Raw genomic sequence first — 15,445 nt, forward strand, 5'->3', positions numbered from 1 at the left:
TTGGACTCTTCTTTTTTCATATGCAAAAGTCTCTAAAGTCGTCGTAAGCCTAGGTGAAAGCCAGACACCAAACTGGAACCACTCAACATGATAATCGTTGGGCAATGATGAGGAGAATACAGAAGATCAAAGCATTATTCTCAAAAGATGTTATTCTGACAGGCATTTCATTATTTTAGTTGCTATACAGTACATTTAGGACATTATTACAAAACGCTGCCACGCTTCAATTAAATGTATGAGATAACAAAACATGGTATTTTTACCTGTGTAAATATTAGAATCTATCATCGATCATCATTTGAAACAATTTGATTTGGGTCAATCACGACCCCTTGAACAGTCCTTGACCTTCTACGCAAAGAAGGCATCTGTGGGATGCCAGGAGGTACTGGAGTCTCAGGCGAGTGCTCGGAAATGCAGAGCGAACCAGTATCATCTTGTTCCCATTGTACTTCTACCATAACTCCTCTGGGATTCTCTGCAGACTCTGTTCCTGGAATTCCCACAAATCTGGCTCCCACAGGTACCTGCATTTTCATTGTAAGAGAGGAGAAAAAGGTAAAAATAAGTCAGTATAATTGTTTTTTGAATAAGGAGCTTGCTATGTTACGATGACTTAAGGTTGGAAAGAAAAAAATTGCTACAGAAAATTATTTTATATATAATTAATTAATTAATTAAAAATTTATGTATTTTAAAATTATTTAATTTTTGTATAAAAAAAAGTTAAAATAAGTCAAATAAATTTGAAATAATAAATAAATATAATTTATTGATTTTAAAATTATTTTTTATTTCTTTTTTTTCCCTATCATTTTTCTTCTCTCTTCTCTCTCTTTTATTTTGTATTTTTATTTTTTTGTATTTTTCCTCAAATATTCTAGAGCTAAACATAGCCTAATATAAACTTTACCTACCTGAACCACTATGCCGGATGTTAAAGTCAGAGATTCCATGCTCCCTTCAGCTGCGGCACTTTCTAGCTCTGCCTTCTTTGCAATATTCAAGAAAACTTCTTCAAGAGTTGTAAGCCCCAGTTGAATGTCTGCTATTCCAAATTCTGTTTCTCTATCTTGGAGCTCCCCAAAGAATTTCTATTGAGGAATATAAAAGCCACGAAGGAGAAAAGAGAAACAAACACCAAATTCTACTCAAAATCTTCATTGGTAGCCGTAGTAAAAAATCCTGATAAATTAGGTTGTTCAGAGTAAGTATATAATTAAACAAGGCAAAAAATGAGAGAGTCGTCTACCGTCAACCGTGCTTCTCGATCATGGGGAATGACAAAAGTCAAGAAGGCCTTGTTCTCTTCTTTGGGCACTATATCCAAATGCTGTAACAAAACATTGAGAAATCAGAAACCAAGCTTTGGGGGGGGGGGGCCAAGGATATGTGTAAGCAACCTTTATTAGTTACACATACATATTTAAAGAATTGCTTTACGGCCTCATGATAAGGTGTGGTGACTGCATCGTCATTGGGGCGAGTGTTTCCATTCGTGCTTCCAGTGAAGCTTACATGAGCAATAAAACCAGTTCCAAACCGAGACTTCAACCTAATTGAGGTCCCAATGCAACGAAGCCTACCCTTTGCCATGATTCCAATGCGGTCACTTAATATGTCCGCTTCTTCCATTGAGTGTGTAGTTAGGACAATGGCACGTCCTTTCTTTGCATTCTCTATTATGTCCCACACATGCCTCCTCGTTATCGGGTCCATGCCAGTTGTCTACAAATCAAAAGAAACCTCGTATGAAACAAATACATTAAAGAAACATGCAGAAAGGAGAAGTCTCTAGTCTGCATACCGGTTCATCCATAATGACCAACTTTGGATCACCAATTAGTGCTATAGCAACACTAAGGCGGCGTTTCATTCCTCCACTATAACTCCCAGCTCTCATTTTGGCTGCTTGGGTGAGTTTCACCTCTGCCAATGATTTTTGAGCAACCTGCACAAAAGTAGAAGCATTTGTTCCAGGAAATATGAATAGAAGAGAGACATTCTACTGACACGAGTTCATCAAGAATGAAGTGAACATCTATATTGGTGTAAAAACTAATAATTGGACAAAAACCAAGTCTTCCAATAAATAGGAAAAATCAAGTAGGTGAAGGCCCCTTATTGGGGTTTGCTCAGTACATACTGATTTGACTGAAGAAGGGGGGAGGCCTTTAATGCTAGAGAACAGCTCTAGGTGCTCTTGACCAGACAAAGAATTCCAGAGAATGTCAAACTGTGAAAAGAAAAAAATTTAAGTCAGTCCTCTTGAAAACTAGATTTATTTGAATAAAGATGAAACCAAAGAAAAAAAGAAAGGGTCACCTGGGGACAAACTCCTATGATTCTTCGAATGTTTGACATTCCTACAGAGCTTCGAATGGAATATCCATATATTAATGCTGTCAACAAGACGGTTCATAATGTAGCTCAAGTACATTCCATTAACTACATAGAAGAAATTAATAAACACGAAAATTGAACATTACCATCACCCTCAGTGACTGGGGTAATTCCAGTCAAGCAATTAATTGTAGTAGTTTTTCCAGCTCCATTGGGTCCAAGGAGACAAAATAGTTGATTCTTTGGAAAGTTCACCCATAATCCCTGAAGGTAATTTGCAAATATGCAGTGGTTACAACATTGACACATACAAAATAAGATATACCCCTTTGTCATCTTGCCTAACACAAGAATTTTCAAATGGTGGAGATGGCACGCACACTTGATCATCTGAAGATCTAAAAAAATACATGAAATTAGATGAGAAGTGTTCCCCCCTGCACCTACTTGCATTTGAGAGATGGGCCTCTCACACCTACCTTTTATTTTAACAAAGGACATGTCTTGAGAGATGCTACACAAGTTACAACAAACAAGCAAATATATATATATATATATATATATATATGTATATATATATAGAGGGAAAAAATAACTAAATTTTCTTAGGTCAATGTGGCATAAAATCTGCTAATGGAAAACATCAAATTGTAACTCTTTGCATCACTGTTCATGAGTAAAGTTAAGTTATCACAAATAAATAAATCCCCTATAATAGTGACAGATAGTACTACTGAATATCCCTGTAAAATAAGTTCATTACCTTGAGAGCATGGTAAGGCGAAGTCTTCTTGCATTTACAGCAACCAATATTAGTTGTCCCAGGATATGTTTTTGCAAGACCGCATATCTGAACTGCAATATTTGGATCAGCTACACCTTCCCTTCTTTGTTGTTTTACTTTGTTTTCCTCTTCAAGGACATCTTCATCATCTGGAGTGATGTCCTCCAAAGATGGAATAGAACCTATGCAACTACAAATGCCACCCTCTAAACGAAGAAACGTAAAGATGGGTCAGGTCAGTTATAACTACCAGCCAACAAGGAAATTCATGAGCATAGATTAAAATTTTGATCTTGATTACCTTCCACCTTGTTTCCACCTCTTCCTGTCCAATACCCAGGCTTCAAAAAGTAAAATAGAGATTTCCTCACACCCGATGAATTTGGGATTATATTATCGAAGTAGATGGCCAAAAGAAACCATAGAAAAAATGTGGCTGTGAGCCATATATAGATATCATTCTGTCAAGAATATAAGAAGTGAGAGCATAATATAAAGGATAAACCTTAATAATTACCTTTCATGATTAAAAATAAAAGTGAAGAAGGAATAATGAAAGAAAGTAAGTGAAGAGCAAAGAAAAGAAAATGGAATGCCAAGGTGATGTCTTAGTAAAAGCTACAAGCAACCTAAATTGTCATTGTTAGGATTTTGAGCTTTAATGCATAAACATACAATTGTAATGACACAATCCAAATCATTTGGTGCACAGTCTGCTCGTTTACTCCAGCTAATCCCAGGATCTTGAGGAGTGGAAGTTGCATCAGCAAGCAATGATAGAGCTTCAGCAAGAAGATTAGGAGGGAATAGTGACCATATAATCCGATAGAAATTAGGAAAGTTGTTACTATAGGGAAATCCAAATATTGTAACAAGCTGCAATGACCAAATTGAATTTATTAGTGATGACTGAGTGTGTAATTTCCATTCCATAAATTTAAGGGGAAACCTTACCTGTGAAAAAAATCCGAAGATAAAAATGCAAAAACCAATAATTGTAGATGAAGATGACTTGCTTATGAAGGATGACAGCATGAAAGCATAACCAATCTAGAATCACAAGCCAACACGATGAATGAATGATATATATGCTGAAATAGGATTATTTATGTCTAAGAACAAATAAAATCAATGACCAATTTAGGATAATAAGAAAGAAAAATTACCATATTGAGTTGGAAAAGGAAGAACAAGAGGAATACAACTGAAAAACTGTTGTTTAAGAAAAAATCAAACTGGAACATCATTCCAAAGAGAACAATGAAAAGTGAAGCAATAAGTATGATAATTCCCTCCCATGTGAGCCATGACAACCAGTAGGCAGAATCATAAAGACCCATCATTGTCATTGCCTATGAAGTAAAACACAAAAATAGCAAACATGAGAATAATTCCATAACATGAGAATAATTCCATAAAAGTGCATGAATGCTGAAATTTTTATTAAATAGGCAGATTCGAACAATCAATACCTGGCGAAGTTTTAGTTCCTTCTCTGTGATCAAGGAACTAATTTGGATAACAAAACCAAACATGGCAATTGCAAGGAAAAATGTTGGACCTACTACAGCCACAACAGAGAACTCTTCTATTGCAGGGTGTGCAAATTCCTTAAATCTAGCAGTCCAGTTGAAGTTTGGATCTGAGTATGCAAGAATAAAATGTATGTTTAAGACAAATGGATATAGGGACATCATAGCATTGGCCAACAATAGAAGATTTTTAAAAGACAACAAAAATAAGGGTGAAAATTTGATACCTCCAATTAGAGACCTAGCCATTTCACGTTCTGCAACAATTTGGAGTGGAATTTGAAATTTGAATGTGGGATCTTCATAATGCCCTCGTTTACTAACTGGAGTAGAATTAGTTTGTAAGCCATAGCTAATTACAGTAGCATTTGTTTCTACAAAATGCAGCGCTCCTGGGCAACGCATTGGATCACTATATAGCCATGCATCCACTTCATCACGTGTACTAAATGATTTGACCTAGGCAAATAAAGCAAAGATAGAATGGTTATGTCCTTTAATGTATGGACTTTCTCATAAGTGTTTCATTAATAAGGATTTGCTTAATGCATAGATAGAAACAAAAGAAAGAAATAAAAAGAAAACCAAAAGGAAAAAGCTTTAGAAAGGTAAAACTCATGAGTAATAATAAGAGATGTTGGCCATGCTTCTTCACTGTCCAATAATTTACATTTTATCTCACCTTTTCACTCAACTCTTAAAGAAGGGGCCAATATAAAGTATGTGAAGAAGAGTCATGGGTAAGCACACACTTTCATTGCCTTTGTTTCCCAATCCTTATTTTTAGAAACACCAACTTTTTTTTTTTTTGTGACACAGACGACCTAAACCTATTAAGTTATTGTTTGATAAGTGCTCCACAAGACTTATCATAACCTTCTTGAACTATTGACGAAACCATCAATAAGATATTCATTGAGAGTGACATTAAAATTTACTTTGTTTGGCTGCAGGAAATAATGCTAGCCAAGAAAAAAGAGTCTCATATTTTCAAAGAGCAAAATGGAGCCACGAAGAGAGCAGCTATATTTAAAATGGAAATTGCTTGAAAAAAAAGGTGTCAAGGTAAACAAAAATTTTAAAAGCCATTTTACAATGACTTGACATCACCAAATAACTCAAGGGCATTGTATACCAATTTATGAGAAAACACAGATTATTCTTCCCATCTCACATTTAACTTTACATTTTCCCTTTTGTAGATAAACACAAGAACACAGAGACTGTCACAAAATGAACAATACAAGTCTCTGTCAATTTAGCTACGGACAAAAGCTTTATTTTACTATGAACCTTAACTTGTAGCAGGAAGGATATAACTCACAAAGCTTAACTTAGTTAGTGTTTGTTTTTTTGACTTAATGTTGAATGTAATTTGTTTTCAGACTTCAAATTATTTGTTTTTAACAATTTTTTTTCTACTTTTTATTTATTTAATTTTTTTTTATTGAATAGAAAAAGCCAAAATATTTAGGTGGTGTTTGTTTTTTAGTTGAATAGAAAAAACCAAAATATTTGACTTTTTTTATTCAACTAAAAGTAAACTGTTGACATCGTCTAATGTAAGTAAACTGAACATATTGATAACAAGTTCACTTTAGTTATATTGGATGATGTTAACAGGTTACTTTTAGCTTAATAAGAAAAGACAAATATTTTGATTTTTTTTATTCAGCCAAAAAACAAACACCACCTTAGGTTTTTGCCGAATGCTAAAGATAACTTTTTGAAACAAACCAAAACACAATCTCAACACAACCTTCACCTATTAATGCATAATACTTAATAGAAATAAAATAATAAAAAACAACTTAATGCTTAATACTATCGAGTTGTATTTAAAGTTAAATTAATTTAAATTCTATTTAGATTTAAGTGAAAAAAAAAAAAAACCACCTTAGTCTTATTTGATTAACCCAACTAAACTTGGAAAATAAATTTTGGTTGCCGATAAACCGACTCAAATTTTTGTTTGTCTCTTTATTATCAACAATAAAACATGGTAGAGATCCAAATAAAACCAATTTCCATCATCATATATTGTTTGCAGGAGTTGGTTAGCTAGTAAAATCAGCTAAGAACCAGAACCACAGAAAAAATAACTGTTTCCATTTTCTTTTATTTTTTTCTGTTTTTCCAGAGGCAAGTCTTAATGTTACTAAGGAAAAATCCTAATTCTCCTTTTAATTGCTGAGAGAAGATAGAAAAATAACAGAATCTTAAAATTCTTTCATCATTTAGGATTCACGAGAAGAAAAAAATTCCAGTTGAATGACCAAATGTAATTATTTAGTTAGTTTGAGGAAATTATCCATAGTTTGTCTTGAGGAAATTCTCCATTTTCTCAGCATGATAGCAACCAAAAAAAAGCCTAAATATAACAGAAAGAAAAAAAGATTTCCACCAGCATGCTTCCCTACAAAGAAATATAATTTTGATGGTTTCGACGGAACTATTACTATGAAATATAATTTTGATTGTTTCAAGTGAACTATTACTGTGAAATACTTGTTTATCACGAAACAAAAATGGTGAAAATTTTCAATTTTTCTCACCTCTTTTTTTTTAATATTTTCCTCCCGTTTCTCATAGACCTAGTAGAAATAATTAGAAGTTTTAGTTACTCACTAAAACTTGAGAGCACGGGTTTATTTTTAACACACAAAAATCATATTTCCACTTGTTTTCTTTTCTTTTTCCTCACAACCAAACAGACCAAAGTGAAAAATCTAAATCTCACGAATAATCAAAATTCACAGTAATAAAACTGGTTCACAGAATCAAACAGCAAAATTATCTTCCATAATACACTTCACAATTGATTCAGCCGGCTGTTTCCAGATAAAGCTATGGAAAGGGGAAACAAGAAAAAAGAAAAAGAAAAAGCTAAATTCTCATTAGTTATTACCGAGAAAGAAACATTTCATCCTTCATTCCCTTTCTTTTTCCTCCATTTTCTCTCTAACCAAATCACGAATAATTGAAAAAACAAGAGACAAAAAAATCCGAATCTTCGAAATCCAAAATTCATACCTTATCGGAAGGAATTGGGCGGCCAGGATTATTGGTCATGATTCTATTGACAATAGACTGGATCTTAGCGCTTCCATTACCGCTCCAAACAAAGTCGAAGCAAGGAAGCTTTGTGTAGAATTTATCCTCGCAAGGAGGAATCGGAAGAGAGACCAGAGGCTTAGGATCAAAGACGTTTTCATACTCTGTAGAAGAGGAGAACCGAGAACGAATGGCTTTCCCGATACAGAAGATGAGGAATATGAAGAAGAGAGACGAGAAGAGTTGAAGAAACGTCGCCCCCTTGTTCCGCCATGAGAGAAGGAAATTCTTCTTGAACAGTGCACCGAATTGTTGGATTAGCAGTGGCAATCCTCTCTGCAAATCCATTGATTTCTATCTTTTGCTAAAGCTTTTAGTTTTAGCTGCTCTATATCGTTGAAACTGCTTTCTGATTCTGCCATTTATATGCTTTAGGCGCGTAAAACGCACCGTTTCAGCGCTTCTTCGAAATCACTCCGTCGACGTTTTTGACGTGTCTTTTCGCATCCTGTCTCATACTACATCTTTTATCATTTAAACTTCACTCAAAACATGGCATCATACATTTTTAAGTTTGAAATTCTATCTTATAAATTGACATTTGAAAATAAATTTAAAGTATATTATAATAGGGGCATTATGGTCATTTGAGTGGAAAATGGTGAAGGGCATTTTGGTCTTCACAAAGAAGGACGTGTGAACTTTGATGTGTCCAATATCAAGAAGGAATCGCGTGTCCGTTCACATTCTGAAAGCGAGGTGCTGGAATACGATTTTGCGGTTACTTGGAAGGTTGGCAAAGTTTAAAAATTGGTTGTGTTTACATCGGCCTGCATCTAACCATTTGAAAAGTAGTTATTACTCTTGACCGTTAAGCCTTCCACCATTGGGAGATTTACGGGGGATAGGATTGTATTAAAAGAATTTTCTTGTTGATTATTTGAGACACGGATGGAGGAGCTAAAAGCCAAACAAAACACCGGTTTGATCCGCGTTCCCATTTCCTTTAATCGAAACCTAATTGATTGATTGTATTTTTAAATTGAATGTATTTGGGCATTAATCATATTTGTGAGGGGAATTTTTTTATAATAATATTATTTTTAAAAACAATAATAATAGAAATATTATGATAATATTTAGTAATTATTTTTTAAAATAATTTTAAAATAGTTTTTGAGAACAATTTTTAAAAATATTGTCTAATATTTTATAAAATAAATAAAAAATTGAAATATTTTTTAATATATTTTAAAAAATAATTTTTATACGTAAAGTTTTGTTTTTTTTTTGTTTTTAATAATTCTCCATATTGTAGATTATTTTTTAAAACAATTTTTAAAAAGAAATGAAAATAACTGAAAATAGTTATCGAACAAATTTTATATGCTTAAAAGAAAAATAATTTTACATGTAGAAATTATTTTTAGAATTATATATTTAAAAAAAAAACATTTTCTCATAATTGGTATCCCATTTTTCATCTTTAATTTTTATTATATTTTAGGTAAAATTATCTTTTCAAAATAGGATTTGAAGGATTTGAATATGCATACAATTTATAAATTTATATTAATGATTCTTTTTTTATATATTTTAAAAAATACACTAAGATATGAAAAAAAAAACCATCTATTAGGGAAGTAGAACATTTTTCTTTTAATAGACTATATTCTAAATCCACTTCAATATTTCCTTGTATTTTTGCTTTTGACTATTGAATTCCCGCCATTTCATTTCAGCCCCCCCTTTCTCAACGGCTAGTATGTAAATTAGCAACATTATACAAATCCACTCCACTCCCTTCACTCTCCTCGAAGAAGACATCAACGAAAAATTAATCATGCTCCTCATTTCTATTTTGTTGATGTAAATGGAACGCTATCTCATAGATTTACTTCACTGCTCTCTGCCCATAAACCAGTTGAAGCAAATCCAAGCTCTCATCATCATAAAGTACCTCTCTCTCACCCCACTTTTTATTAGAAGGCTATTGAACGCGTCCTTTATCCAATATGCTCGCCAAGTGTTTGATCAAATTCCTCACCCAGATCAAGGCGTTCATTGTTCTTTCATTACTGCCTACTCTAGACTTTCCTTGAACAATGAAGCTCTAAGAACATTCGTTTCGATGCACCAAAACAATGTCCGGATAGTTTGTTTCACAATTCCGCCCATTTTTAAGTCATGTGCTTCGTTGTTGGCTATTGATGTGGGAAAACAGGTTCATTCGTTGGTTATACGTTATGGGTTCCACTCAAGTGTGTTTTGTCAGAATGCTTTAATTAATTTCTATGCTAAAATTAATGACTTGGGTTCTGCTGAATTGATTTTCGATGGGATTTTGGTGAAGGACACGATTGCTTATAATTGTTTGATTTCTGCTTATTCAAGATCTGGTGAGGTTTTAGCGGCTCGAGAACTTTTTGATAAGATGAGAGATAGGAGTATTGTTTCATGGAATGCTATGATCTCTTGCTATGCTCAGAATGGGGATTATCATAAAGGGTGGATAATTTTCCAAAGAATGCAGGATGAAATGTGTGAGCCCAATGAAATTACTTTGGCCACTGTACTCTCTATTTGTGCTAAACTTGGGGATTTGGAGATGGGTTTGAGGATTAAGAAGCTTAATGACAATAAAAATCTGGGTTCAAATATGATTGTTTCAACTGCGATGTTGGAAATGTATGTCAAATGCGGGGCTGTTGATGATGGGCGTCTAGTATTTGACCATATGGCCAGAAGGGATGTTGTTACATGGAGTGCCATGATTGCAGGTTATGCCCAAAATGGGAGATCAAATGAGGCCTTAGAGCTTTTTGAAAACATGAAAAGTGCACAAATTAAACCTAATGATGTTACACTTGTTAGTGTTCTATCAGCTTGTGCTCAGTTGGGTTCAGTAGAAACTGGTGAACGCATTGGAAGTTATGTGGAGAGTCGAGGCTTAATTTCAAATGTTTATGTTGCCTCAGCGCTACTGGGTATGTATTCTAAGTGTGGAAATATTATAAAGGCTCGCCAAATATTTGATAAGCTGCCTCAAAGAGATAATGTTACTTGGAACTCAATGATTATGGGGCTAGCTATTAATGGTTTTGCGGAGGATGCAATTGCTCTTTACAACAGAATGAAAGAAATTGAGGTGAAACCGAATAACATAACATTTGTAGGACTAATGACAGCCTGCACCCATGCAGGTCATGTTGAACTGGGTCTTGAGTTTTTCAGAAGTATGAGGTCAGATCACAACATTTCACCAAATATTGAACATTTTGCTTGTATTGTGGACCTCTTTTGTAGATCAGGAAGACTAATAGATGCCTATGAGTTTATATGTAGGATGGAAGTGGAGCCCAATGTTGTAATATGGGGCACATTGTTGAGTGCATCCAGGATCCACTTGAATGTAGAGCTTGCTGAGCTTGCAGGGAAGAAATTACTAGAACTAGAGCCCGATAACTCTGGGAACTATGTCATTCTTTCTAACATATATGCCAGTGCCGGCAGATGGCAAGAAGCACTGAAGGTGCGGAAGTTGATGAAAGATAAGAGGGTGCAGAAAGCAGCTGCGTATAGTTGGGTAGAAGTGGAGGATAGGGTGCATAAATTTTTAGTCGGTGACACATCCCACCCTAGATCTGATGAGGTTTATAGCACCATTGATGGTTTGGCATTGCTTTCGACTTGGGTTGGTTATGAGTTGGATTTTGAAATAGAGGCCTGATGAGTGGAAAAGCTAGAAATCATAAGAAACCTGCTGGTGCAACTGCTAAAGTGTATTGGAGGTTATACCTAGGACCTTTTTTTTGTTTTCATAGTTTGGATGGAGTTTGGCCACCCTTTTCTCCTGCTGTCTATCCAAGCAAAAGAGGATTAAAAACCAGGATAAAGTTTTTGTTTGGCTACCATTCTTCTTTGATTATACTGTATCTTAATTCAAATAGTAGACAGTGAATAGTCTGGATTTCCTGTAAGTTTCTAATGCCTTTCAGTCTCGGGAGAGGAGATGGATTATTCCAACTTCTAATATTATAAATTTTTAATCAGTTAGATGAAAATTAGTTTCATTTATCTGAAATGCTGTTAATAGAAATGTTTCATGTGTAGCAGCAGAGTCTTGCAGCTGGTAAGGTAGTTCAGCCGGTGATAAATCCTGGTAAAGGTATATATCACTTAAATAGAATTTATTTATTTATTTAGTTTAACGAGAAATGAGTCACTTCTATACTGAAATGCTGCTAATACGTCGTTTTTTTATTTTCTTTCCTTTTTTTCCCCTTGGTTTAAAGATTATCTAAATTCTCAAATATTCACGTTGATAACTCTTTTAGTATTTGCTGCAACAGACTTGATCATTTCTGGCACATAATTGGGACTTAATGATCATAGATTCATGGGATTTGGAAGGTACTATCTATTAATCCATTGATTAATGATTTTATCGATTTGATTCTTATTCAGCTACATGGATAATATACTTAACCTGTTCTAACACTCAAAAGGCCCAATTAGATTTCAGAACAAATACAAGGTTTCCACATTCTTGGAGCCAAGGATGAAAATATCGATAATCACGGATATATCGGTACTTCGATTTTACGGATATATCGGCAGATATTTTGGAAAAAAATATCGATAAGTTTAAAATTGTTAAAAACTCATAAAAATATAAGGAAAACCTCATAATAATATAATTAGAAGTATAATAGATATTTTATTGAAAATTTTGATATATGTATAACATAATTTATTATATTTGATAATAATATCGTATACATCAATAAAAATATGAATTTTATAAGTGTACATTTATTATTAAATTACATATAATATTATGATATTTAATTATAATATGTCTAATTTTAAAATATATATTAATATTAAAATATGATCCATTTAATTTAATTGTATTAAACAATATAAAATAAATTATGATATATATATATATATATATATATAATTTTTTAATATTTAATTAATTATTAATGATATTAAAACATTATGAAGAAAATTATATAATTTTTATATTTTTGGTAATTAATTTAAAATTTTTTTGCATTTAATTATAAAATTATTATAATTAATTTGCTCTTTAAAATATTCTTTTAATATTTTCTTTATATAATGAGTTTAAGTATATATAAGTTTAGTACACATTATATAATAAGGGCAAGTTAATCCAAATGGCAAGTGGAATGAACCTCAAACCTTCAAATCCCTTTGGAAGCAAAAGGGGAGGCGCAATGAATCCCAAACCTTCAAATCCCTTTGGAAGCAAAAGGAGAGGCGCACTAGCACGTTGATTTCACTGCACAAGCGCACTAGCCCAAAAGAAATATCGCGACATTTTCCTCCTTGCTTGGAGCCAACAATATGATATAGTAGTCAATAGAAACCAAAACCATTGAGTTTAAGACCAAAATAATTTATTTGTAAAAAAAAATGATAAGAATAGTATCCATTTGAAAATATTTGTCAAAGTAGTCTTCTTTGTCCACGTAAGCATCCACATGGATTTTAAGTGTAAAAAACCACCGTTGGTGACTGTGGTTTTAAAACTTATAGAAATTTTCTTAAAACCACAGTTACAAACTGTGGTTTTATAATTTCTCTTAGAACCACAGTTACTAACTGCGGTTTTAAAAGAAGTCTCCTTAAAACCACAATTACAAACTGTGGTTTTACAATTTCCCTTAAAACCACAGTTAGTAACTGTGGTTTTACAATTATTTTTAATCTTAATGGTGTTATAATTTTAATATTATTTTTAAAATATTTTTTTATCAAAACAACCATAAAACCACAGTTACTAACTATGGTTTTACTAATGGTGTTGTAATTTTAATATTATTTTTAAAATAATTTTTATCAAAATAACCATAAAACCACAGTTAGTAACTGTGGTTTTACATTTTAATATTATTTTTAAAATATTTTTTTTATCAAAATACCCATAAAACCATAGTTACTATAACTATGGTTTTAAAAGAAATATTCTTAAAACCACAGTTACAAACCGTGGTTTTACAACTATTTTTAATCCACACCTGTTTTAATAGTATTGTAATTTTAATATTATTTTAAAAATATTTTTTATCAAAATAACCATAAAACCACAGTTACTAACTGTGGTTTTACAATTATTTTCAATCCACATCTATTTTAATGGTGTTGAATGGTGTTGTAATTTTAATATTATTTAAAAAAAATTTTTTTTTATCAAAATACCCATAAAACCATAGTTACTATAACTATGGTTTTAAAAGAAGTATCCTTAAAACCACAGTTACAAACTGTGGTTTTACAATTTTCCTTAAAACCACAGTTAGTAACTGTGGTTTTACAATTATTTTGATAAAAAATTACAACATAATTGTAATTTTGATAAAATAATATTTTAAAAATAATATTAAAATTACAACACCATTAAAATAGATGCGGATTGAAAATGATTGTAAAACCACAGTTACTAACTGTGGTTTTAAGGGAAATTGTAAAACCACAGTTTGTAACTGTGGTTTTAAGGAAACTTCTTTTAAAACCGCAGTTAGTAACTGTGGTTCTAAGAGAAATTATAAAACCACAGTTTGTAACTGTGGTTTTAAGGAAATTTCTATAAGTTTTAAAACCACAGTCACCAACAATGGTTTTTTACACTTAAAATCCATGTGGATGCTTATGTGGACAAAGAAGACTACTTTAACAAATATTTTCAAATGGATACTATTCTTATCATTTTTTTTTTACAAATAAATTATTTTGGTCTTAAACTCAAAACCATTGACCTTTTCGCTTATTTCCACCTGTCTCAACCATGATGTACCCATTTTTTCCATGTGAGGAGCTTCCTAGCATTTTCAGTGAAATTATAGGAACTGCTTTCCCACTGGGTCAAGTGCTTACTCATTCTGGTGGTCTGACATGTAGGGGAGGAACTCCTCATCATTCACTTACTTTCTTGTGTTTCAATTGTCTACTGAGGAAATCAGAAAGTAAACGACTCATTAAGGTGGTCATTATCTTTTGTAGAATTTCTCAGAAACTACATTATGTTTTAGGTGTATGATAATGAAATTGATGGTATGGGAGCAGCTGTGGTCCGCTTCTTTGACTATAACATTTATTAACCAAACATCCCAAATGTCATATACTTGGAACTTAAGGAATGGAAATATTCTTGCAAGACTATTTTGCTTTTATATTGTGGGTGGACTGACCTCAATCAATAGTTTATAACGAAGTTCAACTGTGAGAATAGGTTAGTTAGAGTTAGTGGCTGTTAGACTTAGACCCGAGTATATGTAAGTTTAATCTAATAACTTAGTATCCGTTTGGATATACTTCCTATTGTTTTTGTTTAAAACGTCATTGATTACTGTTATGTCACATCCGAAAGGTATTGTTTGGACCATTGCTAAACAATTTCTTGCAGCATGGTGCTCGTAATCATCACCATTTGTAGTTCCTACTACGCGCACTTGAACGTTTTATATTTTCTTGGAAAGTAAGTTTCCTGGACTTGATCAAGTTTGTCCTTTGAGTTTCGGACATCTTTTGAAAATTAGTTTTTTCAATTAAAAGAATAAGTTGTACAAACTTTTAATGGAATATATATATATATATATATATATATATTTTAATTTGTTATGAAAATAAGTTTTTTTAAGACAAAATTTAAATATTTTTAATTATTTTTTTTTTACCAATAATAATTATAGATGTG

At 32.5% G+C, this 15,445-nt stretch overlaps 2 protein-coding genes across 5 annotated transcripts; one reads left to right on the top strand and one right to left on the bottom strand.

Annotated features, from left to right (window-relative positions):
• Nucleotides 1-108: 108 nt before the first annotated feature.
• Nucleotides 109-8,230, bottom strand: LOC100258795 (ABC transporter A family member 2). 4 transcript variants are annotated; one of them, XM_002274066.4, is made up of 16 exons: nucleotides 7,696-8,229; nucleotides 4,890-5,121; nucleotides 4,603-4,772; nucleotides 4,297-4,482; nucleotides 4,085-4,180; nucleotides 3,806-4,006; nucleotides 3,432-3,591; nucleotides 3,110-3,336; nucleotides 2,493-2,610; nucleotides 2,329-2,405; nucleotides 2,150-2,239; nucleotides 1,811-1,954; nucleotides 1,426-1,731; nucleotides 1,256-1,336; nucleotides 921-1,097; nucleotides 109-530 (listed from the first exon to the last, which is right to left on the bottom strand). In XM_002274066.4, exons 1-16 carry the CDS (start codon nucleotides 8,062-8,064, stop codon nucleotides 288-290), a joined length of 2,877 nt encoding a protein of 958 aa, XP_002274102.1. In that variant the 5' UTR covers nucleotides 8,065-8,229; the 3' UTR covers nucleotides 109-287. The 4 variants fall into 4 exon arrangements, with proteins under 4 accessions (XP_002274102.1, XP_010663388.1, XP_010663389.1 ...); XM_010665086.3 differs by having other exon boundaries at nucleotides 3,806-4,180; nucleotides 7,696-8,230; XM_010665087.3 differs by lacking the exon at nucleotides 4,085-4,180.
• Nucleotides 8,231-9,411: 1,181 nt separating this feature from the next.
• LOC100262058 (pentatricopeptide repeat-containing protein At1g08070, chloroplastic) lies at nucleotides 9,412-11,824 on the top strand. The gene has a single exon (XM_002267962.4). The coding sequence runs from the start codon at nucleotides 9,590-9,592 to the stop codon at nucleotides 11,444-11,446; it is 1,857 nt and encodes a 618-aa protein (XP_002267998.1). The 5' UTR covers nucleotides 9,412-9,589; the 3' UTR covers nucleotides 11,447-11,824.
• Nucleotides 11,825-15,445: the final 3,621 nt, after the last annotated feature.

Source organism: Vitis vinifera, chromosome 17, assembly GCF_030704535.1.
Source record: "Vitis vinifera cultivar Pinot Noir 40024 chromosome 17, ASM3070453v1".
Lineage (NCBI taxonomy): Eukaryota > Viridiplantae > Streptophyta > Magnoliopsida > Vitales > Vitaceae > Vitis > Vitis vinifera.

What these genes read in the sequence shown, in the direction of transcription:
- LOC100258795 (XM_010665086.3), bottom strand. Translation starts at nt 8,064, where the DNA reads ATGGATTTGCAGAGAGGATTGCCACTGCTAATCCAACAATTCGGTGCA. An exon ending in AGGTGGAAACAAGGTGGAAG is followed by an intron (nt 3,337 to 3,431) that starts GTAATCAAGATC and finishes TTCTTCGTTTAG; the next exon opens with AGGGTGGCATTTGTAGTTGC. An exon ending in ATCGAGAAGCACGGTTGACG is followed by an intron (nt 1,098 to 1,255) that starts GTAGACGACTCT and finishes ATTCCTCAATAG; the next exon opens with AAATTCTTTGGGGAGCTCCA.
- LOC100262058 (XM_002267962.4), top strand. Translation starts at nt 9,590, where the DNA reads ATGGAACGCTATCTCATAGATTTACTTCACTGCTCTCTGCCCATAAAC.